Source organism: Aquarana catesbeiana, linkage group LG03, assembly GCF_042186555.1.
Source record: "Aquarana catesbeiana isolate 2022-GZ linkage group LG03, ASM4218655v1, whole genome shotgun sequence".
Classification (NCBI taxonomy): domain Eukaryota; kingdom Metazoa; phylum Chordata; class Amphibia; order Anura; family Ranidae; genus Aquarana; species Aquarana catesbeiana.
Window position 1 is genome coordinate 717,787,601 of NC_133326.1, and position 22,787 is coordinate 717,810,387.

Genomic DNA, 22,787 nt, shown 5'->3' on the forward strand with positions numbered 1-22,787 from the left:
ACACACAGCACCCCATATTGACAGAAAAACACAGAATTGTTGACATTTTTGCAGATTTATTAAAAAAGAAAACCTGAAATATCACATGGTCCTAAGTATTTAGACCCTTTGCTCAGTATTTAGTAGAAGCACCCTCTTGATCTAATACAGCCATCTTTTTGGGAAAGATGCAACAAGTTTTTTTTCACCTGGATTTGGGGATCCTTTGCCATTCCTCCTTGCAGATCCTCTCCAGTTCTGTCAGGTTGGATGGTAAACGTTGGTGGACGGCCATTTTTAAGTCTCTCCAGAGATGCTCAATTGGGTTTAAGTCAGGGCTCTGGCTGGGCCATTCAAGAACAGTCATGGAGTTGTCGTGAAGCCACTCCTTCGTTATTTTAGCTGTGTGCTTAGGGTCATTGTCTTGTTGGAAGGTAAACCTTCGGCCCAGTCTGAGGTCCTGAGCACTCTGGAGAAGGATTTCATCCAGGATATCACTGTACTTGGCCGCATTCATCTTTCCCTCAATTGCAACCAGTCGTCCTGTCCCTGCAGCTGAAAAACACCCCCACAGCATGATGCTGCCACCACCATGCTTCACTGTTGGGACTGTATTGGACAGGTTAAGAGCAGTGCCTGGTTTTCTCCACACATACCGCTTAGAATTAAGGCCAAAAAGTTCTATCTTCGTCTCATCAGACCAGAGAATCTTATTTCTCACATCTTGGAGTCCTTCAGGTGTTTTTTTAGCAAACTCCATGCGGGATTTTATGTGTCTTGCACTGAGGAGAGGCGTCCGTCGGGCCAAGTTGTAGAAAGTGATGGTTGACTTTCTACAACTTTCTCCCATCTCCCGACTGCATCTGTGGAGTTCAGCCACAGTGATCTTTGGGTTCTTCTTTACCTCTCTCACCAAGGCTCTTCTCCCCCGATAGCTCAGTTTGGCCGGACGGCCAGCTCTAGGAAGGGTTCTGGTCGTCCCAAACGTCTTCCATTTAAGGATTATGGAGGCCACTGTGCTCTTAGGAACATTAAAAGCAGCAGACATTTTTTGTAACCTTGGCCAGATCTGTGCCTTGCCACAATTCTGTCTCTGAGCTCTTCAGGCAGTTCCTTTGACCTCATGATTCTCATTTGCTCTGACATGCACTGTGAGCTGTAAGGTCTTATATAGACAGGTGTGTGGCTTTCCTAATCAAGTCCAATCAGTATAATCATACACAGCTGGACTCAAATGAAGGTGTAGAACCATCTCAAGGATGATCAGAAGAAATGGACAGCACCTGAGTTAAATATATGAGTGTCACAGCAAAGGGTCTGAATACTTAGGACCATGTGATATTTCAGTTTTTCTTTTTAATAATTCTGCAAAAATGTCAACAATTCTGTGTTTTTCTGTCAATATGGGGTGCTGTGTGTACAATATAGGGTGCTGTGTGTACAATATAGGGTGCTGTGTGTACAATATGGGGTGCTGTGTGTACAATATAGGGTGCTGTGTGTACAATATGGGGTGCTGTGTGTACAATATAGGGTGCTGTGTGTACAATATGGGGTGCTGTGTGTACAATATAGGGTGCTGTGTGTACAATATGGGGTGCTGTGTGTACAATATAGGGTGCTGTGTGTACAATATGGGGTGCTGTGTGTACAATATAGGGTGCTGTGTGTACAATATGGGGTGCTGTGTGTACAATATAGGGTGCTGTGTGTACAATATGGGGTGCTGTGTGTACAATATAGGGTGCTGTGTGTACAATATGGGGTGCTGTGTGTACAATATGGGGTGCTGTGTGTACATTAATGAGGAAAAATGAACTTAAATGATTTTAGCAAATGGCTGCAATATAACAAAGAGTGAAAAATTTAAGGGGGTCTGAATACTTTCCGTCCCCACTGCATAGTACTAATCACCGTATTAGTGTCACTGGTTCGGGCAAAGTGTCAAAAATGTCAGTAATGCCGCGTACACACGAGCGGAATGTCCGTCAGAAAAAGTCCGATGGGAGCTTTTCATCGTATATTGCGACCTTGTGTATGCCCCATCAGACTTTTTGATTCCGTCTGAATCAAAAATTCAGACAGACTTAGATAGAGAACATGTTCTATATTTTTCAGACGGAACTAATTCCTATCCGGAAAACCGCTCGCCTGTTTGCTGTTCCAACATACCAAAAACGAAGCATGCTCTGAAGCAAGTACGAGACGGCAGCTATTGGCTACTGGCTATTGCACTTCCTTTTTCTAGACCCGTCGTACGTGTTTTACGTCACCTTATTCTGGACGGTCGGACTTTGGTGTGAATGCAAGACCGCTTGAGCGGCATTCTGTCGGAGAAACCATCAGAGTTTATTCCAACGGCAAAACCGCTCGTGTATACAGGGCATTAGCGTCCGAATGTCCACTGCAAAGTCCCACTATAAGTCGCTGATCACCACCATTACTAGTTTAAAAAAAAAAAAAAATCCATAAATAAATCCCATAGTTTGTAGACGTTATAATGTTCATGTAAACCAATCAATATACGCTTATTGGAATTTTTTTTTTTTTACACCTATTGGCCTAAATTGATGAAGAATAGTACAGGGATTTGTTGCGCCAGATACAAAGGAAATGAATAATGAAATACAAAAAATTAAAAGCTGCTAACACGAGATTGCTTGGTACAATTTAAAGAAACGGAAAAGGAGGTTTAGCGCTTAAAAATAATAAAATTCAACAAAAAACGTTCGATCGATCAGCATAAAGTCCCTTTAAGGTGTCTTCATATAAGGAAAGATAGACCATCACCCAATAGTACTGACTCTTACCATCAGTGTATGGGGTATACACTTTTAAATATACCCAATAGCGGCACCATCGATCCTTCCTACAAACACTATCCACTCCACATGCGGTTAAAGCTGCTCCACCTCATGTGAGACCATTAAGGGCAAGGAAATCACTCCACATCCAGAAAAGACCTACTGCAGGCAAGCTCCAGATCGATACAAACCAATTTATCGAAGGTAAAAATAGATCCACTCACATTTCATTTTGGATCCAAATTCCTAACGAACATTCGTAATTGTTACGAAAAGTTAATGAACCTAAAAGTTAAAAACCCAGGAAGTCAGCACAGTACAGGGATGGTGGGAGCCCCTCATAATGATAAATTCATTATAACGAACATTCATACTGTATTTGTTACGAAAAGTTAACGAACCTAACGAAAATTCGTATTTCGTACGAATTTAAATTAAATTTCGGGCACGAATTACAAAATACGAATTAATTCTAATACGAAACAGAAGGAAATGAAACGGATTTATTGACGGCGCACATGTCTAGTTTATATTGAGATTTTGTACACTTTCCCTATTCCATCAATTAAAAGGATGTTTGGTGATGATGACATCATTTTTCAGGATATAATCTGATGCAGATGTTTCTTTTAGAACTGCAAAGTACATGGTGATTCCATAATATTTTCCTCAGAATTGAGTGATTCCATATTTTTTTTCCTCTGCTTGATCTGCAAAAACAATTGCAACTGACTACAGTTTTCTTTCTTTTTTTATTTTTTTAAACTGTTTATTAAAGCCAGACGGCTGGAATGTTAAATGAAACGGAAAATTGTATCAAATACTTACCGTAATTTTCCTTTCCTGACGCCAAACCATGGCAGCGTACTAGTGATAGAGCTCCGCCTCTTGACCACTCCCTCAGTACCAGTGAATAGCATAAATGAAGGCATGGTTAGCCGCCTCCCCATTCTTTGTTACAAACCACATACTGGAACGCACATGGGTGGGCTCATATGCTGCCATGGTTTGGCGTCAGGAAAGGAAAATTACGGTAAGTATTTGATACAATTTTCCGTTTTCCTGACGCCAACATGGCAGCATACTAGTAATAAATAACTAGCTGATAGGGTGGGATCTGTTTGTCAAACCAATCTTCTAATTAGGATCAGACAGAGGACTGAATAGTCCTTCCTCCAAGTCCCCTGATGACAAGGCCCCCGCATCTATTCCGTCAAGTTTGAGTAGGAATGTTGGAGCAACCATGATACCCCTGTACAGATGGGCACCATAGATTCTCTTGAATGTGTTGCCTATGAGGCTTTAACCGCTCTGGTAGAGTGCTCCGCCGCCACTGACGGAGGCTCGCGACCTATAGTCTTATATACACAACCCAAGCCTGCTAGGATCCAGGCAGTAACCTCTTTCCCTTGATGATTGCCAGCTGGAATGACAAAAGGTTTATTTAGATGACCTGAAAGGGACAATTGTGGAAAGATACTCCTTTAAAGTTCTGAAAATGAACAGTACGTGTGACTTTCCTGTGTGATGTTCTGGAAAGTTAGGCAATGCCCAGCTGTCTGTTAAACTGTTGCTACGTTTGATGCAGCATGATCTACAAGATCCAACTCTACTCTTTCTGGAAAGAAAGGAATATATATATATATATATATATATATATATATATATATATATATATATATATTTTTTTTTTACTTTGAAGCTCCAAGAGCTTGAATTTCTGATAGCCTTCTGCTTAAAGTTCTTGCAATTGATATTGCCTTGTAAGTGATGGCCTGAACCAAACACTGCTCTGTTGGAACAAACGGTTAAACTGATATGAGATCCAGCAACTGCAATAGATCTTTCTTCCTTGGTGACCGACTCTTCACGACTGTCCTCAGTAGTTGTGCAAACGTAATGATTCTTGGCCCATTCAAATGTGTTATTGCCATAATAGCCCACACTCGTGAGCTATGTGAGGATAGACCAAGGCCTGGAGGAAGTATAGAACAGCTGACACTGGCAGAGCAGTAGGATCAATGTCTTGCCCTACCAAGAAAACTTGTTCCTGAATTAGACCAAGATGTTGTAAGTAGAATGTCTTCTCGCACACAACGAAGTAGAGATCACTCTGGAGTGAAACTGGAGCAACCAGAGTTGCCCATTCTCCCCCTTTAGTGTCCCTGCTTGCAGCCCCAGTCTGCATATGTTATAGAGGGAAAATGTCTTCTGTATCCTGAAATGAATGGCCAGGGAAAACCGAGGGCCTCCTGGTCAATATGGAGGACTGGCTATGACAAATATGTTCTCCCTTGACAGCCTCAAGGGGAATCTCATTTACGGGAAATGTTGGGGAAAGATATATATGGGTTAGATTGTAGTCCCAGTGAGAGACCAGAGCATTTGCCCCTTGCGCCTTGGGGTATGGACGAAATCAGACCAAAGTTTGTGATTACTGTGGGAAACTAGGAGGTCTGTCTGTTGTAGGTCCCACCTGTGGACCAGCTCAGATAAGATCTCGTTGTGCTCTGGGAATCTTGTACTTGTTCAAAAGAAAAATCCGCTGGGAGGTAAACTGCTTCCAAAATTTTGCTGGTGATCTTCCACCCCAGGTGTTAAGGGTTTCACCTTTCTCAATAGCATATTGCTGCGAGTTTCATCCTGGAGCTGAATATAGGTGACTGCTGCCCTGTTGTTAAACTGCAAGGAGATTGGTCCTCCTTGACTATGTGTAGTAAGGCCAAAGTGCTAAAAGGGCTGTATGAACCCCCAGCGCGTTCAAGGTTATCCTCCTTGGCTGGGAATCTCTGCTTGCCTTGACTGAAAGTCCTTCGCAGTGCATGTTCCTGGCTGTCTTGCAGACATGATTCGTAGACATTCTCCAGTCTAATGGTCCTAAAGGACCAAAACTTCCTTAAGGTCTTTCCAACACCGAAGACCGCTACTCATAATGAGTAATACTTATTAACTGTGTTCTATCCTGTTTCCTGCCTTGCACTTAGAATTCTAGTTGAAATTTGTGCAGGTGCCCATGCACCCCAGGAATCATCTATATGCATGATGAAATCAAACAAGCGGAAATATTCGTCCTCAGAATTCTGTTCCTGACTGTCACCACTTCCTCTGATGGAAATAAAACAGAGGAAATAGCAGAGCACCCCCAGGTACACCAACCATTGGGATGGAAAAAGGTTGGCTTTACTTTCCCTCTAAAGTGTGAGGATAGAATAGGCATCCTGGCGATCCAGCAACAGCCTCCAGCCATGTGGTTATACTGTTTAATGGACTCCGTCTTAAAGATCTCAAAGAGGGCCCAAAAGGGTTTGACCTCTTCTGATCTGCAACTGGACACTAACCAACATCCCCTGCAAACTCCAAACAGGATTGGGTAGAAAACCTACAATCCCTCTTGAGTCTGAGGTGTCTGTAAGCATTGTAGCAGCCCACCCGCTGTTGTGGTTGGCTTGGCAGCTCCGTGGGAGAGAAATAGCCTGGAGAAGGAGCAGTAAGGTGTCTCCCGAAGTGACCATGAGGGTCTGATACCTTTATCCAAGGCTCTGTACAGCATGCTGTCCAGAAACCCGTGAAGCGTGCCTTCTAGGTCTTACCTTAAGAGTCTGGGTATGCACTTGTGTGACTGGCTCACTGATTTTCCCAGAAGTCTGCACTAAAATGCAAATCAGATTTTTGGCATTCACTGCTACAAAAATATAATTTTTTGCAAGATACTCCCAATAGGAAATCATGTCTAAAGGGATGCAGACACTTCCAGTGTCCTCAGAGTCCTGCAGGTGCAGCAGCTGGTTGATAATTAATAAACCATTCCCATTAGACTCACCCAGTACATGGGCTGGATATTCCTGGTCTGCCAGCACTTGCAGATGCTACAGTATGTAGTAGCAGGTTGACCATTAGCTTGTTCAGGGTACACAGTTTCGACAGCCTGTTTATACGGGCATTTTTCTCAAACCCCTTCCAATCTTCCTCACTTTTGTTTCTAGGAAGCAATACACAGTCCAGGGTCTCAACCATATGGCCTCCCTAGCCGCCAAAGTGCTAGGGTGCTCCTCCAGTGGTTATACAAGCAACTAGAGGGGACTTCCTGGTCAGCCTCCCTATTTTTGAGTAGCAAACTGCTGCATCTAGAATATATGTAGCAAGGACTCAGGACTCCTTCAGTCCAATGAGAACCTCCAGAGCCATGAGTTGTCGACCTCCCTCCACATAGAGTGGGTCGTAAGGCATAGTAGGTGCAGTGCAAAGTAGATTCATGGGTGCCAGACACCTAGGGTGTACCACCTGTCCAGGATTCAGCCGGAAAGTTCCGGTTTTGAATCATGTGTCAGGGTTTCAGTCCATCTGAGACCCGGACATATTACCTGGACCAGGCTGTGGTTCCCCAAGTAACAAGATAGTCATACACAAATCTGTTGCCGTCGTAGGTGGCTGCTTGGCCTCACAGAAGGGTGATGATGTCAGCAAGGGCAATTTAGCCACACCCACTAGCACGCTCTGAGCGCTACATTACCACTCTCCTTGGGGCACCCAAATATGTCTGTGTAATGCTAACCCAGTAAACCCCTGGACTTCTACAGGACAGCCACGCAGGGAAAAGCATCCAGCAAGATGCCACATCTGCACGGATAAGCAACAGTCTCCAACAGTTTCCAATACAAGTGTAACAGCTTCTTCAGGTAATTAAGGCGAGTTCAAAACAGAATCTTGTGTCACTCTTATCAATAATAAAGACATTTGGTATTACCTGTTAGCTGTATACTCCTCCAGGCAGTGTCTACTCACCAGCCTCCTGGGTACAGATACTGCGCCATGGGCCCTACAGGACTCTTGCTAGGGCGCTGGCTCTGGGGAAGAAGAGCAGAGACGTCTTCCTTGGGGCTTTTCTCCTGAGTGGGAGCGCCATTTTTTTTTTACACTAGGCATGGTCATACTGCTTGCTGAATTCCCTGGCTGATCTTCCAATGGGACCCTTTGGGTGGGTGGCTGGGCTGAGGTAAACTCAGACAAGGAATCTCGTACTACCTTCTTCAGGAATGATCTGACTTGCGCAGTGTCCTGTTCCTTGTCTACTGCAGACTCCTCTAGACAGTCTTTGCGCACCAATTTATTGGATAGGGGGACTGCGCCATAAGCCCAGCCTGATCTCTTGCTGGGATGCCTGTATTGCTCTGGAGAAGAAGAGGCGCGACATGCTCTTTTGGATTTTTTTTTTTTTTTGACCGGGAGAGACATCTGGAGCTATGCTCCTTTGGAGAATGCCTGTCCTCTCTTGTTGTTTAACTCCAAGAGCGTGAGTGTGCGGAGCTGAAACATATCAAAGCAAACCGCATTAGAGGGCACTCTTTTAAGGACACCTGAAAACTTACCAACTGGTGGCCCCCTGCCTTAAGTATTGAGGGTCTTACATAAGTGGTGGCTGACTCTTGGTATTAGAGAATAAGGGATGGCCAGCGGAAAAAGTGAGATAGCTGAAAAGAGAAACAGAAGGATGGAGATTGCCAGTAATCTTCTAACTTGAAAGTCTGAAAACTACAACAAAGCAAACAGCTGAAACAAACCAAAGGAAAAGAATGTACCCCCTTTTTTTTTTAAAGTACAGAAAACTTTCCTACCAGCAGATGGCCACACAGAAGGTTGCTAAGACTGGATCAAGGAACAAACTTCACAGTCTGAAGACAGTCAGGAGGCTGTATATTGCCCATCCCACAGCAGCCCACTGACACTCTTAGATGATCCTGGGACAGGCAGAACCCACCCACAGACTCCTCCTGTTGTTTGTGGGCAAAACTAATCGCCCAAAATGACGCCCAGAGCTTCCGTCGGTCAGTGCTCATGTGCGCTCCTATGACATCATCAGGAGCGCCCTAGGCCAATAAATACGGCTCTGGGCAGCCGATGCACGCCTATAGGGAGACCCTGACACCTACTGCATGGTGCGGCCCGTTCCTCGCTCACCCGGAACCTACTAAAAGCCAAATAAGAAAGGAGAAGAGCAGGAACTGAATAAAACAGGTAAAGACATAGCCTAACGGACAAGGAAGCCCCTAGAAAAGGAAATGACAGGCTGGCCCCCCCAAAGTTCCTGGAACCAAGTCATGCTGCATGGCAGATTTTGTTCCTAAAGAGGAAACACTGCAGGGACCCATCAAGACCACACAGATGAGGGTCTCTCAGCAGTGGCGGAACTACCGCCATAGCGACGCACGCGGGCGCTATGGGGCCCCGCAGCCGAGTAGGACCCCATGAGTCGGCGTGCAAGTGAGCAGACGTCGGGTGAGCCCCCGAGCTGCCCGTCCATTCGGCGCTCGTACAGTCACACTCACTGTGCGAGTGGATGCAGCTGGGCGGCTTGGCGGGTGGGTGAGGGAACATATGGGACGCTGCCAGCTGGGGGGCTCGGTGGGTGGACTGGCCAACCAGCGGGTGCTGATTAAGCAGAGAGATGACATCATCTCTGACTGCCGGGGCCCCCCCTGCATCCCGGCAGTTCCGCCATCACTCACTGTGCAGGCAGCAGAGAGATTACATCATCTCTCTGCTGCATGACTCAGACTGGGAAACAGGAAGTGTCAGTCCCCATTCCCCACCTTAGCAGGAAAGTGACAATCTGCAACTTGTGGCAAGTGAAGTGACAATCTGTAACTTGTGGCAAGTGAAGTGACAATCTGCAACTTGTGGCAAGTGGACAATCCGCAACTTGTGGCAGGTGACGTGGCAAGTGGACAATCCGCAATGTGTGGCAGGTGACATGGCAAGTGGCCAAATTGAAACATGTGGCAGTTGACGTGGCAAGTGACAATCTGCAACTTGTGGCAAGTGACGTGGCAAGTGGACAATCCCCAATGTGTGGCAGGTGACGTGGCAAGTGGATAAATTGCAACGTGTGGCAGGTGACGTGGCAAGTGGACAATCCGCAATGTGTGGTAGGTGATGTGGCAAGTGGACAATTTACAACATGTGGCAGGTGATGTGGCAAGTGACAATCCGCAACTTGTGGCAAGTGACGTGGCAAGTGGACAATCTGCAATGTGTGGCAGGTGATGTGGCAAATGGACAATCCGCAATGTGTGGCAGGTGACGTGGCATATGGACAATCCGCAATGTATGGCAGGTGACGTGGCAAGTGGACAATTCACTACTTGTGGCAGGTGACAATCCACAACTTGTGGCAGGTGACGTGGCAAGCGGACAATTTGCAACGTGTGGCAGGTGACGTGGCAAGTGACAATCCACAACTTGTGGCAGGTGATGTGGCAAGTGGATAAATTGCAACGTGTGCCAGGTGATGTGGCAAGTGGACAATCTGCAATGTGTGGCAGGTGACATGGCAAGTGGACAATCCGCAACTTGTGGCAGGTGACGTTGGCAAGTGTCACGCTCAGGGCTCCCACTGATTCTGCATTATGGTGAGTTGAACTATTTAATTTTATATAATAATGTAATAATAGAAATAATGTGTTTCAATCATCCTGACACCATAAAACCATGGTGCTGTGATGATTGAAGCGCCAACATTCATTGTTCATTTTTTTTTGTTGCAGGGGCCCATACAACATTTCTATGGGGCCCTGTGATTTCTAGTTACCCCGTCTCTCAGGCTTATTAGCTCAATGTTAGCAGCCCAAGCACTGAGACTATGCACTGGGAGAGGCTTGAACCCAGCCGGTTACTGCTCAGCGGCAGGGTGGGGGACATAAAATTCCCTTCCTCATCACTGGTGCGTGGAGGTATGAGGAAAAAAAGAAGAAGAATGGGGTGGCGGCTATCCATGCCTTCATTTATGCTATTCACTGGTCCTGAGGGAGGGGTCAAGAGGAGGAGCTCTATCACTAGTATGCTGGCGCCAGGAAAAATAATTTTGAGGCATGTCTGTAATTAGATTTTTTTTTTTTACACAATTAAATGAACATTTTCCAAAAGTGATGATTCCATACTTTTAGTCAGAGGTTGTATAAATCTCCAAACTCCACACAAATGATGCAGATGAAAATTATATAGCTTGCAATTTCTATGTCTAAAAAAAAAAAAAAAAAAGAGGGTCTGTATCTTACTTTCTCGAATTATACGAAGTTCCATCCACCCATTTCCATATGTTAGACTTCTCCATTTTTAGGCCGACCCATGGCCTGTCCTTTGATCCTGAAAACTTCCGTAGGAATTCCTTCAGAAAGACAAAATATAAAAATTGGTATACCGCAGTGATTGTCAAGTTATTTTATTATAAGAGTGTTTTAAAATAGCTGGCATGTTTTGTAATGCTTACAAATACCTCCCAACCATCCCGGACCCCGGGCTGTCAAGTAAGTCCCGGGGTCCCGCGGATTTTAACTGAAGTCCCAGAGCCCACTGTCGGCACAAGTTCCAGCAGTGGGCTCCACTCAGTGGAATATCCTCAATGCACTCACACTTTGCACCCGGTGAGGATTCCTACATGCCTGCACTCTCCGATTCTCCCCCTCTACTTCAATCTTTCTCTCAGTCCCTGGTTGCTAGGACCACCAGCGTCCTAGCAACCGATGACGTGGTTTGTAGGTGTCCACTCTGCCGCCCGACTCTGGCTTCTGCTTGACCAGCCTCTCCCGACACTGCATACATGAATGATAGGTCTCATGCTCTACAGTGTGGGGTTAAGAGTCTCCACATACACTGTCCCCTCTACTGGCCCCAACCCTCCCCCTTAGCTCAGTGCTTGACTCATCCCGATGACATGCTTCCTCTCCTCGGACTCCTTTGCGGGTGGCTGCCGAGTGACTGCTCTACCTGGTAAGTAGTGTGTCCTGCCGTGAGCCAGGCTCCCCTCCCTCCACCTCTGATTACTTTCTCTGAGTGTCTCAGCTGCTGCAGAGTTTCATGGAGGGGGGAGGGTGGGGCTGCTGGGTGTTGTGGTGCAGTAATTGGCAGTTATAGGGTTCCCAAATAACTCCCCCCTACCTATCTGCATTCCCCCCGCCTCTCCACCCTAAACAACCCCCCCCCCGCCTCTCCACCCTAAACAATAAACCCCTCCCTGCCTCTCCACCCTAAACAATAACCCCCTCCCTGCCTCTCCACCCTAAACAACCCCGACGCCTCTAACCTAACCAGGAACGTAATTTTACTGGAATTGGTATAAAAATAGTAATTACAATTTTGTACTGTCACACAAACGTAGTGCAACAGCCCAATAAGTATTCACAACAGTTTGTACATATAAAGTAATATTAACTGGTCTCTGGAAGTGCATCTCCAAGTGGGACTAATGCCAGAATGGAAAAAAACCCTAATTCTGGGCACCTTCCCACTTCCATCGTGCTCTAATAACCACAAGAAGACAACGTCAGTAAATAAAGCGCAAATGCAATTCCCAGGGAGCTCCCCCTGCTTTATAATGCAGTCCCTCTGATAAACTGGAGAGTGCAAGGCCTTGCAATGAGAGATGAAGTCTTTTCCTTCTTCTGTCTTCTGCTAGCTACTTGTGAAGTATAAATTGTAATCCAACGGTTAAATAACCCAGGGTTAGGTAAAGTGGATGTTGAGATTTATCATTGTAGTGTAGTAACCTAAAACTGTCTCCGATGCAATTAACTTTTTGTAACACAGTGCTAGTAGTATAGAAAAGAGTAGGCTTGAGGCCTGTCTGAACTCAGTCTTTAGTTCCTTATGATCTCCTGTGCGGGACTACAGGTCCCAGCACACTGTGTTACAGATTCAGGTATATAAAAGTGCGTTAAGAAAACTCTGGGCAACAGCCCTCGCACCCAACCAGGTCTGTGTATTAGAACAGCCCCGCTCCGGTGCACTCAGTCTTGCTCCTTCCCATCCGGCGCTGTTATACCGCTCCACTCCGCAAGATGTACCGGGACCTTCCGGTGGCTCTGACGGGTATCTATGGATCCTTCCCAGTGCTGCTACACCATCCTTTCTGCCCACTGGTACAAAGAGAAGTCACTGGTCGTGACGCTCTGCAGTAGGTGTAGGCCGCGCTCTGTGGAACACATCTGCACAGGTCCTCACAGGCAGGCCACGCGTCCAGAAGACAGCTAAGATGGCCGCGCGGGGCCTTTTATAGCCTACCCAGCATGCATTTCAGTACTGAGTGTTCCTGGGTAAGTCACTCGGCATTCTGGATAGGTAAGTTATTGTGAAATGTAAACAAACCGTCACTTCCTGTAACATTTCTCTTGTTCTTGAAATAGAAAAATAAAATAAAGTCCATTCCACATTTTGTCCACTAAATGGTGCCAAATACTAAATTATAATACTGCTCATAAATTAACATTGCATTACATTAGCAGGCAAAAAGGCTGGCACTACATATGCATGCACAGTAACCAAGCACGCCTCCTGAAGACGTGATACAAAACGTAAGTCGAGGCATGCCTGGGTACGCGATCTGGCCCAAAAATAGTTATTACCCATAGCTTGTTGTAATCCTTCAACTAGAAAATTGACTTGTAATGTGCTCAATCTGGATTCCTCCGTGAAACGTACTTCGAGGCGTGCCTGGTTACGTGATCTGGTTCACATTTCCAGTCCCTCTGGTTGTTGGCAGCTGGCAGTGGAACGCACGCCAGACAGCACGCGCAGAGCGCAGCTTTTCTCAGAGACGAGCAGAACAGCCTCAGTGTCGGGAGAAGGCACTTTTAAATGTAAGCAGCCACTTGGCCTTTGATTTTATCTATTCTTTCATTAAATGGGATTACACTATTCCAGTTTTTTGTATCTTTCCTATATATATTTCCTGGTATCAACACTGGGGGAGAGGAAAGGTTTCCCACACGGCTCATCCATCTAATAGCAGCAAGTTATTTCTTGCTAAAGGCTATATTTGACCTTCTTTTAATTAATAAGGTCACCAACAGCAGACATCCACTTACAGAGCACTTTGGGTGTACAACGTAGTTGGTGAAGGTGGTTCATCTCTACAGTGGAAGAAGCACTCTTTGATGTCTTTTTGTGTTTTGCACATTGGACTTTCTTTTGTGATTTATTTATAACATTTTTTAAAATTTTTTATTAATTTTTTGTTTCAGCACATACATGTAGTGAATATATGGTTGCAAACTAATTTTTTTTGACATATGCACTATTTGTACACGGGTATTTAAATTAGAGGCACATAGGTTTTTTTTAGGTGGTTCAGCGGCACTGATACACTTATGGTATTTTTTCATTTATGGATATGTCTATTCACTATTTATTTATGTAAGTAATAATTAGTGGTCTAGCGCCCCCATCACACCTGTTTCCAATTCAATATGTATTGTCACAGTGACTCCCAGTGTTAGTTCTACTTGCAGCTCGCTCATACGAGAGAACCGGAGCGAACCGTCACCGGTGAAGGACCATTGGTAGTGAAAAGCTTCCTGTGGATGTAGAGAGGTGTTCGCCTTGTGAAGATATGTCCCCAGCAATGGCCCCTGCGTTATGTGCAGACTTGTTTGTTTGGTGGGGATATGTTCACTCTGCAAAGACATTATCTGTTTGATGCCTATCTGCCTTTGCGGAAGGATGTACGCTCATGTCTCTCTGTGTGCCTGATCATCACGTAGAGGGACCATGAGCGTGTCCCTGCAGATAGTCTCACATACATAGGAACGGTAGTATAATCCGGCTATGCATTGTTCTCTGAACAATGCAGAAAAGGGATTCACGCCAATGGTATAATCGGGAGTGTGTGCGCGAGCTTAGTCGGAACAGCATTCACGATTTCTTAGGCGCAAATCTCACTACATGTGGGTTTCTTTGTTAAACAGTAGAAGCACAGTTTTCAAGTACAAAGGGCGGAAAAATTGTACACACTGATCTACACGGGCATGACCAGACACTCCCCTAGTCATTGTTCTTTTTGAATATACACACGTGTTTTCATTGGTTGAGTTTTGTATAACACCTACTGTTTGAAGGAATGCCTGGGCTTGATTGGCTGAACTGTATAATCACCAAGCCTCTTTTGTTACCCCTGTAACAAAACAGAGCTCCCATAGCAACCCAGGACGGTATGTGGAGTTTCTCATGTGAGAACAACTATCGTGTGTGTCTTACTTGGTAAACATAAGTGCACTCAATTGCATTATCCAAAAGAGCTGAAAAGTGTGATTAATCAAAGCAGACATAGTTGTTAACTGGGGGGGGGGGGGGGGGTCCTGGTAAACAGACAGAAAGAATAGACATGCTACAAGAACCCTCTGCACAATGATGACCTTTTTTTGGGTGTGTATAGCTTCCCGTAGCTCACCCAGTCACTTGTAGGGACACAGTGTCGGGTGGCGCAAAACATCAACTGTTTATTGAAACACAGGCACAAAGAGATATACACTCTGAAACAATCCCCCTTCTTTGCATAATGACACAGGGCGGGGTAAACTGTACATCCAGTAACATGAGACACAGGTATAGTCAAACTTTTCAACAAATAATTCAATCAGTTACTGGGCACGTAGACAGCCTTATCAGCAGGAAGAGGCATTGGAGAAATCCCCTCAGCAACTAATAGCTGACAATGATTTCATTAACCTATAAGCTAATCCACATAAACATATAATATCCCACAATAGATTGCAACCAAGGCAAAGTGGACCTAATACTAGCAGACAGACAGAAACAATAGGGGACCCAATTAACCATGGAATTCACATCTAAGCAATGCTTTGATTAATCAGGAATCACAGACTTCATGGCAATGGTCTATGAGGCAAAGCTCATACAATGTCCCAGCAGACCGATACAGTGGAATTAATTTATCTTCATAGATTTCTTGGAGGATATTGTTGATAAATATTTATGTCCCAAGTGAAGAAGCCTCTCCAACTGTTAACACAAACCACACATATAAGACCCAGGATAAAAGGGGTAAAACAAAATGCTGAGTCTGGTGTGGTTGTACTGTGAGTCTGGTTAGGGCAGACCAGACTGGGCTTCTCGGTCAACCTGTGCCCCTGATAGACACAGGGTGACTTACACATAAGAGGGGCCTGGGGGGCTGAAAAAGGAGTTTCTCAACCTCTCTAAGGTAAGCTGGGTTCTGCGGACCCCCCGCCCAAAGTGACTTCCATCACAGGTACTATGTACCTCATACTCATTCATATGATTCCGATAAGCCCCCCCTTACCTGCAGATCCCCACAACCACAGCCCAGGGTTGTGGAGAAGAGGGCTTTGTCCCCATAAACATGGGGACAAGTTGCTCTGGGTGGGGAGGCCCCTCCCTTAAGGCACCACCCCATATTGAAGGCAGGTGGCCTGGCATTGTTCAGGAGGGGGGCACTCGCTCGTTCCCCCCTTCCTGGCCTGCAAGGCTGCATGCTCGGATAAGGGTCTGGAATGGATTTTATGGGGGGAGAGTTAATTTTGGCGTAGGATTCCCTTATATATCTATACCACAACCAAAGGGCCCCAAATGAATTGGGGAGGACCCCCACACTATTTTTTTCAACCAGCAATTCTTTTCTTTACATTCTGCTGTCAGTGGGGAATCCTGCTGATAGCAAATGAGTCATGGTTGTTAACCACTTGACGACCGCCTCACGCCGATTTACGTCGGCAAGGTGGCACGGACAGGCAAAATCACGTACATATACGTGATTTGCCTTCCGCGGGTGGGGGGTCCGATCGGACCCCCCCCCGGTGCCCGAGGCGGTCGTCTTTTGTCCAGCGGCGATCAGAGGTGAGGGGGAGGCCATCCGTTCGTGGCCCCCCCCTCGCGATCGCCGCCGGCCAATCACATCATTCCTTTGCTGCTGTATGCTAAACAGCAGCAAAGGAAATGATGTCATCTCTCCTCGGCTCGGTAATTTCCGTTCCGGCCCGAGGAGAGAAGACAGGTATGTGAGTGCACAACACACACAGTAGAACATGCCAGGCACACAAAACACCCCGATCCCCCCCCCCGATCGCCCCCCCCGATCCCCCCCAATCACCCCCCCCCCTGTCACAAACTGACACCAGCAGTTTTGTTTTTTTTTTTTTTTTTTCTGATTACTGCATTCGTGTCAGTTTGTGACAGTTACAGTGTTGGGACAGTTAGTATTACCCCCCTGTAGGTCTAGGATACCCCCCTAACCCCCCCTAATAAAGTTTTAACCCCTTGATCACCCCTGTCACCAGTGTCGCTAAGCGATCATTTTTCTGATCGCTGTATTAGTGTCGCTGGTGACGCTAGTTAGGGAGGTAAATATTTAGGTTCGCCGTCAGCGTTTTATAGCGACAGGGACCCCCATATACTACCTAATAAATGTTTTAACCCCTTGATTGCCCCCTAGTTAAACCTTTCACCACTGATCACCGTATAACTGTTACGGGTGACGCTGGTTAGTTCGTTTATTTTTTATAGTGTCAGGGCACCCGCCGTTTATTACCGAATAAAGGTTTAGCCCCCTGATCGCCCGGCGGTGATATGCGTCGCCCCAGGCAGCGTCAGATTAGCGCCAGTACCGCTAACACCCACGCACGCACCATACGCCTCCCTTAGTGGTATAGTATCTGATCGGATCAATATCTGATCCGATCAGATCTATACTAGCGTCCCCAGCAGTTTAGGGTTCCCAAAAACACAGTGTTAGCGGGATCAGCCCAGATACCTGCTAGCACCTGCGTTTTGCCCCTCCGCCCGGCCCAGCCCACCCAAGTGCAGTATCGATCGATCACTGTCACTTACAAAACACTAAACGCATAACTGCAGCGTTCGCAGAGTCAGGCCTGATCCCTGCGATCGCTAATAGTTTTTTTGGTAGCATTTTGGTGAACTGGCAAGCACCAGCCCCAGGCAGCGTCAGGTTAGCGCCAGTAGCGCTAACACCCACGCACGCACCGTACACCTCCCTTAGTGGTATAGTATCTGAACGGATCAATATCTGATCCGATCAGATCTATACTGGTGTCCCCAGCAATTTAGGGTTCCCAAAAACACAGTGTTAGCGGGATCAGCCCAGATACCTGCTAGCACCTGCGTTTTGCCCCTCCGCCCGGCCCAGCCCAGCCCAGCCCAGCCCAGCCCACCCAAGTGCAGTATCGATCGATCACTGACACTTACAAAACACTAAATGCATAACTGCAGCGTTCGCAGAGTCAGGCCTGATCCCTGCGATCGCTAACAGTTTTCTTGGTAGTATTTTGGTGAACTGGCAAGCACCAGCCCCAAGCAGCGTCAGATTAGCGCCAGTACCGCTAACACCCACGCACGCAGCATACGCCTCCCTTAGTGGTATAGTATCTGAACGGATCAATATCTGATCCGATCAGATCTATACTGGCGTCCCCAGCAGTTTAGGGTTTCCAAAAACGCAGTGTTAGCGGGATCAGCCCAGATACCTGCTAGCACCTGCATTTTGCCCCTCCGCCCGGCCCAGCCCACCCAAGTGCAGTATCGATCGATCACTGTCACTTACAAAACACTAAACGCATAACTGCAGCGTTCGCAGAGTCAGGCCTGATCCCTGCGATCGCTAACAGTTTTTTTGGTAGCTTTTTATTGAACTGGCAAGCACCAGCGGCCTAGTACACCCCGGTCGTAGTCAAACCAGCACTGCAGTAACACTTGGTGACGTGGCGAGTCCCATAAGTGCAGTTCAAGCTGGTGAGGTGGCAAGCACAAGTAGTGTCCCGCTGCCACCAAAAAGAAGACAAACACAGGCCCGTCGTGCCCATAATGCCCTTCCAGCTGCATTCGCCAATCCTAATTGGGAACCCACCGCTTCTGCAGCACCCGTACTTCCTCCATTCACATCCCCAACCAAATGCAGTCGGCTGCATGAGAGGCATTTTTATGTCCTCCCGAGTACCCCTACCCAACGAACCCCCCCAAAAAGATGTTGTGTCTGCAGCAAGCACGGATATAGGCGTGACACCCGCTATTATTGTCCCTCCTGTCCTGACAATCCTGGTCTTTGCATTGGTGAATGTTTTGAACGCTACCATTCATTAGTTGAGTATTAGCGTAGGGTACAGCATTGCACAGACTAGGCGCACTTTCACAGGGTCTCCCAAGATGCCATCGCATTTTGAGAGACCCGAACCTGGAACCGGTTACAGTTATAAAAGTTAGTTACAAAAAAAGTGTAAAATAAAAAAAAAAAAATATAAAATAAAAAAAAATAGTTGTCGTTTTATTGTTCTCTCTCTCTCTATTCTCTCTCTCTTGTTCTGCTCTTTTTTACTGTATTCTATTCTGCAATGTTTTATTGTTATTATGTTTTATCATGTTTGCTTTTCAGGTATGCAATTTTTTATACTTTACCGTTTACTGTGCTTTATTGTTAACCATTTTTTTGTCTTCAGGTACGCCATTCACGACTTTGAGTGGTTATACCAGAATGATGCCTGCAGGTTTAGGTATCATCTTGGTATCATACTTTTCAGCCAGCGGTCGGCTTTCATGTAAAAGTGATCCTAGTGGCTAATTAGCCTCTAGACTGCTTTTACAAGCCGTGGGAGGGAAAGCCCCCCCCCCACCGTCTTCCATGTTTTTCTCTGGCTCTCCTGTCTCAACAGGGAACCTGAGAATGCAGCCGGTGATTCAGCCAGCTGACCATAGAGCTGATCAGAGACCAGAGTGGCTCCAAACATCTCTATGGCCTAAGAAACCGGAAGCTATGAGCATTTTATGACTTAGATTTCGCCGGATGTAAATAGCGCCATTGGGAAATTGGGGAAGCATTTTATCACACCGATCTTGGTGTCATCAGATGCTTTGAGGGCAGAGGAGAGATCTAGGGTCTAATAGACCCCAATTTTTTCAAAAAAGAGTACCTGTCACTACCTATTGCTATCATAGGGGATATTTACATTCCCCGAGATAACAATAAAAATGATTTAAAAAAAAAAAAATGAAAGGAACAGTTTAAAAATAAGATAAAAAGCAAAAAAAATAATAAAGAAAAAAAAAAAGCACCCCTGTCGCCCCCTGCTCTCGCGCTAAGGCGAACGCAAGCGGCGGTCTGTCGTCAAACGTAAATAGCAATTGCACCATGCATGTGAGGTATCGCCGCGAAGGTCAGATCGAGGGCAGTAATTTTTGCAGTATACCTCCTCTGTAAATCTAAAGTGGTAACCTGTAAAGGCTTTTAAAGGCTTTTAAAAATGTATTTATTTTGTTGCCACTGCACGTTTGTGCGCAATTTTAAAGCATGTCATGTTTGGTATCCATGTACTCGGCCTAAGATCATCTTTTTTATTTCATCAAACATTTGGGCCGTATAGTGTGTTTTAGTGCATTAAAATTTAAAAAAGTGTGTTTTTTCCCCAAAAAATGCGTTTGAAAAATCGCTGCGCAAATACTGTGTGAAAAAAAAAATGAAACACCCACCATTTTAATCTGTAGGGCATTTGCTTTAAAAAAATATATAATGTTTGGGGGTTCAAAGTAATTTTTTTGCAAAAAAAAAAACTTTTTCATGTAAACAATGAGTGTCAGGAAGGGCTTTGTCTTCAAGTGGTTAGAAGAGTGGGTGATGTGTGACATAAGCTTCTAAATGTTGTGCATAAAATGCCAGGACAGTTCAAAACCCCCCCAAATGACCCCATTTTGGAAAGTAGACACCCCAAGCTATTTGCTGAGAGGCATGTCGAGTCCATGGAATATTTTATATTGTGACACAAGTTGCGGGAAAGAGACAAATTTTTTTTTTTTTGCACAAAGTTGTCACTAAATGATATATTGCTCAAACATGCCATGGGAATATGTGAAATTACACCCCAAAATACATTCTGCTGCTTCTCCTGAGTACGGGGATACCACATGTGTGAGACTTTTTGGGAGCCTAGCCACGTACGGGACCCCGAAAACCAAGCACCGCCTTCAGGCTTTCTAAGGGCGTAAATTTTTGATTTCACTCTTCACTGCCTATCACAGTTTCGGAGGCCATGGAAAGCCCAGGTGGCACAAAACCCCCCCCCCAAATGACCCCATTTTGGAAAGTAGACACCCAAAGCTATTTGCTGAGAGGTATACTGAGTATTTTGCAGACCTCACTTTTTGTCACAAAGTTTTGAAAATTGAAAAAAGAAAAAAAAAAAAGTTTTTTCTTGTCTTTCTTCATTTTCAAAAACAAATGAGAGCTGCAAAATACTCACCATGCCTCTCAGCAAATAGCTTGGGGTGTCTACTTTCCAAAATGGGGTCATTTGGGGGGGTTTTGTGCCACCTGGGCATTCCATGGCCTCCGAAACTGTGATAGGCAGTGAAGAGTGAAATCAAAAATGTACACCCTTAGAAATCCTGAAGGCGGTGATTGGTTTTCGGGGCCCCGTACGCGGATAAGCTCCCAAAAAGTCCCACACATGTGGTATCCCCGTACTCAGGAGAAGCAGCTGAATGTATTTTGGGGTGCAATTCCACATAGGCCCATGGCCTGTGTGAGCAATATATCATTTAGTGACAACTTTTTGTAAATATTTTTTTTTTTTTTATTTTGTCATTATTCAATCACTTGGGACAAAAAAAAAGAAATATTCAATGGGTTCAACATGCCTCTCAGCAATTTCCTTGGGGTGTCTACTTTCCAAAATGGGGTCATTTGGGGGGGCTTTGTACTGCCCTGCCATTTTAGCACCTCAAGAAATGACATAAGCAGTCATAAACTAAAAGCTGTGTAAATTACAGAAAATGTACCCTAGTTTGTAGACGCTATAACTTTTGCGCAAACCAATAAATATATGCTTATTGACATTTTTTTTTACCAAAGACATGTGGCCGAATACATTTTGGCCTAAATGTATGACTAAAATTTAGTTTATTGGATTTTTTTTTATAACAAAAAGTAGAAAATATCATTTTTTTTCAAAATTTTCGGTCTTTTTCCGTTTATAGCGCAAAAAATAAAAACTGCAGAGGTGATCAAATACCATCAAAAGAAAGCTCTATTTGTGGGAAGAAAAGGACGCAAATTTTGTTTGGGTACAGCATTGCATGACCGCGCAATTAGCAGTTAAAGCGACGCAGTGCCAAATTGGAAAAAGACCTCTGGTCCTTAGGCAGCATAATGGTCCGGGGCTCAAGTGGTTAAGGACGTTGGTGCCGCCCACTCCTTAATGGCCACAGCAATTCAAATTCGAAAAGTATGTCATACACATGAACTTTGTTATTTTTTAGTTATAACTTTTTTTTTTTTTGATTCGTTGCCATTCTTTTCTATGTTCATTCACAAATTCAGATGCATCCGAATCTCTGAAAATTGAATTTATGTCTGAGAAATGAATGTAAACGAACCGAATCGCCCATGTCTAGTCTTCAGTCCTAAGACAGTGTCAGTCTGAGTGCTGTCTTTGTGTTTGACATTTGCAATGTTGTTCTTGATGATAGAGGCCATCACATCCTGATCATATATGAGTCCTTCTACTCTCTATAATGGTTCCAGGTACACCTACCATCTCACCGTCCCCATTAATGATCACCAGACGAGCATTCATATCCTGACAGGCTTGTTTGGCAGAATCCCATGTTTGTTCAGATGAAGACTTAAAGTAACAACTGACGTTATAGAACTTCCAGTCTTTACCGCACAATAAATCAGCAATGCCTGAGGGAGAGAAAGAGAGGGAGAGGATGAGAAGACTCAGACTGAACTGTCACATCATCCCAGGTGGATCAAATTCTTACAAATATAGAAAACGGAAAAAGCTATAAAAGTGGTTAACATTGGGGGTTGTTTAGCTTAGTGTAGAGCCTACCAGTGAGCAGAGTCCACACCAGATATGCCGTTTAAAGGGCTTGTAGGCCCAATTTTATTAAAGAAAATGTCCATTCAACTTCACAGCAGTAATAAACAAAAAATTCCAAGCCACCTTGCTCTTTGGTCAGCTCTGCTGCTTAGACTTTGCTTCAGCCCTCTTGGATTTATAACAGGGTTCCTGTACAAACCCTGTACCTCAGCACTCTTTTCCAGCTTCCTTGCTGTTCCAGCCCACAGGCTTGGGCCCTCTGTCTGCTGACAGACGGAACTGTGCAGACATGCACACTTCTCCCTTGCGCGCCTGGACTCCTCGGGAGGGTGGAGCCCAGAACCATGGTCAGGTGTCTACAAATAGTCCA

General features: G+C 45.3%; 1 protein-coding gene across 2 annotated transcripts in view; it reads right to left on the minus strand.

Annotated features, from left to right (window-relative positions):
- The window catches only part of LOC141133705 (CD209 antigen-like protein C), a 160,454-nt gene that overhangs the window by 89,719 nt on the left and 47,948 nt on the right, over nucleotides 1-22,787 (minus strand). For both annotated transcript variants that reach the window (XR_012243112.1, XM_073623202.1), the window contains exons 5-6: nucleotides 22,124-22,275; nucleotides 10,835-10,944 (exon numbers count right to left, since the gene is read on the minus strand). Coding sequence is in view for 1 of the 2 variants with exons in the window: in XM_073623202.1 (XP_073479303.1) it covers nucleotides 10,835-10,944; nucleotides 22,124-22,275 (262 nt within the window). In the remaining variant the exon portion in view is untranslated. The remainder of the gene's footprint in view (nucleotides 1-10,834; nucleotides 10,945-22,123; nucleotides 22,276-22,787) is intronic.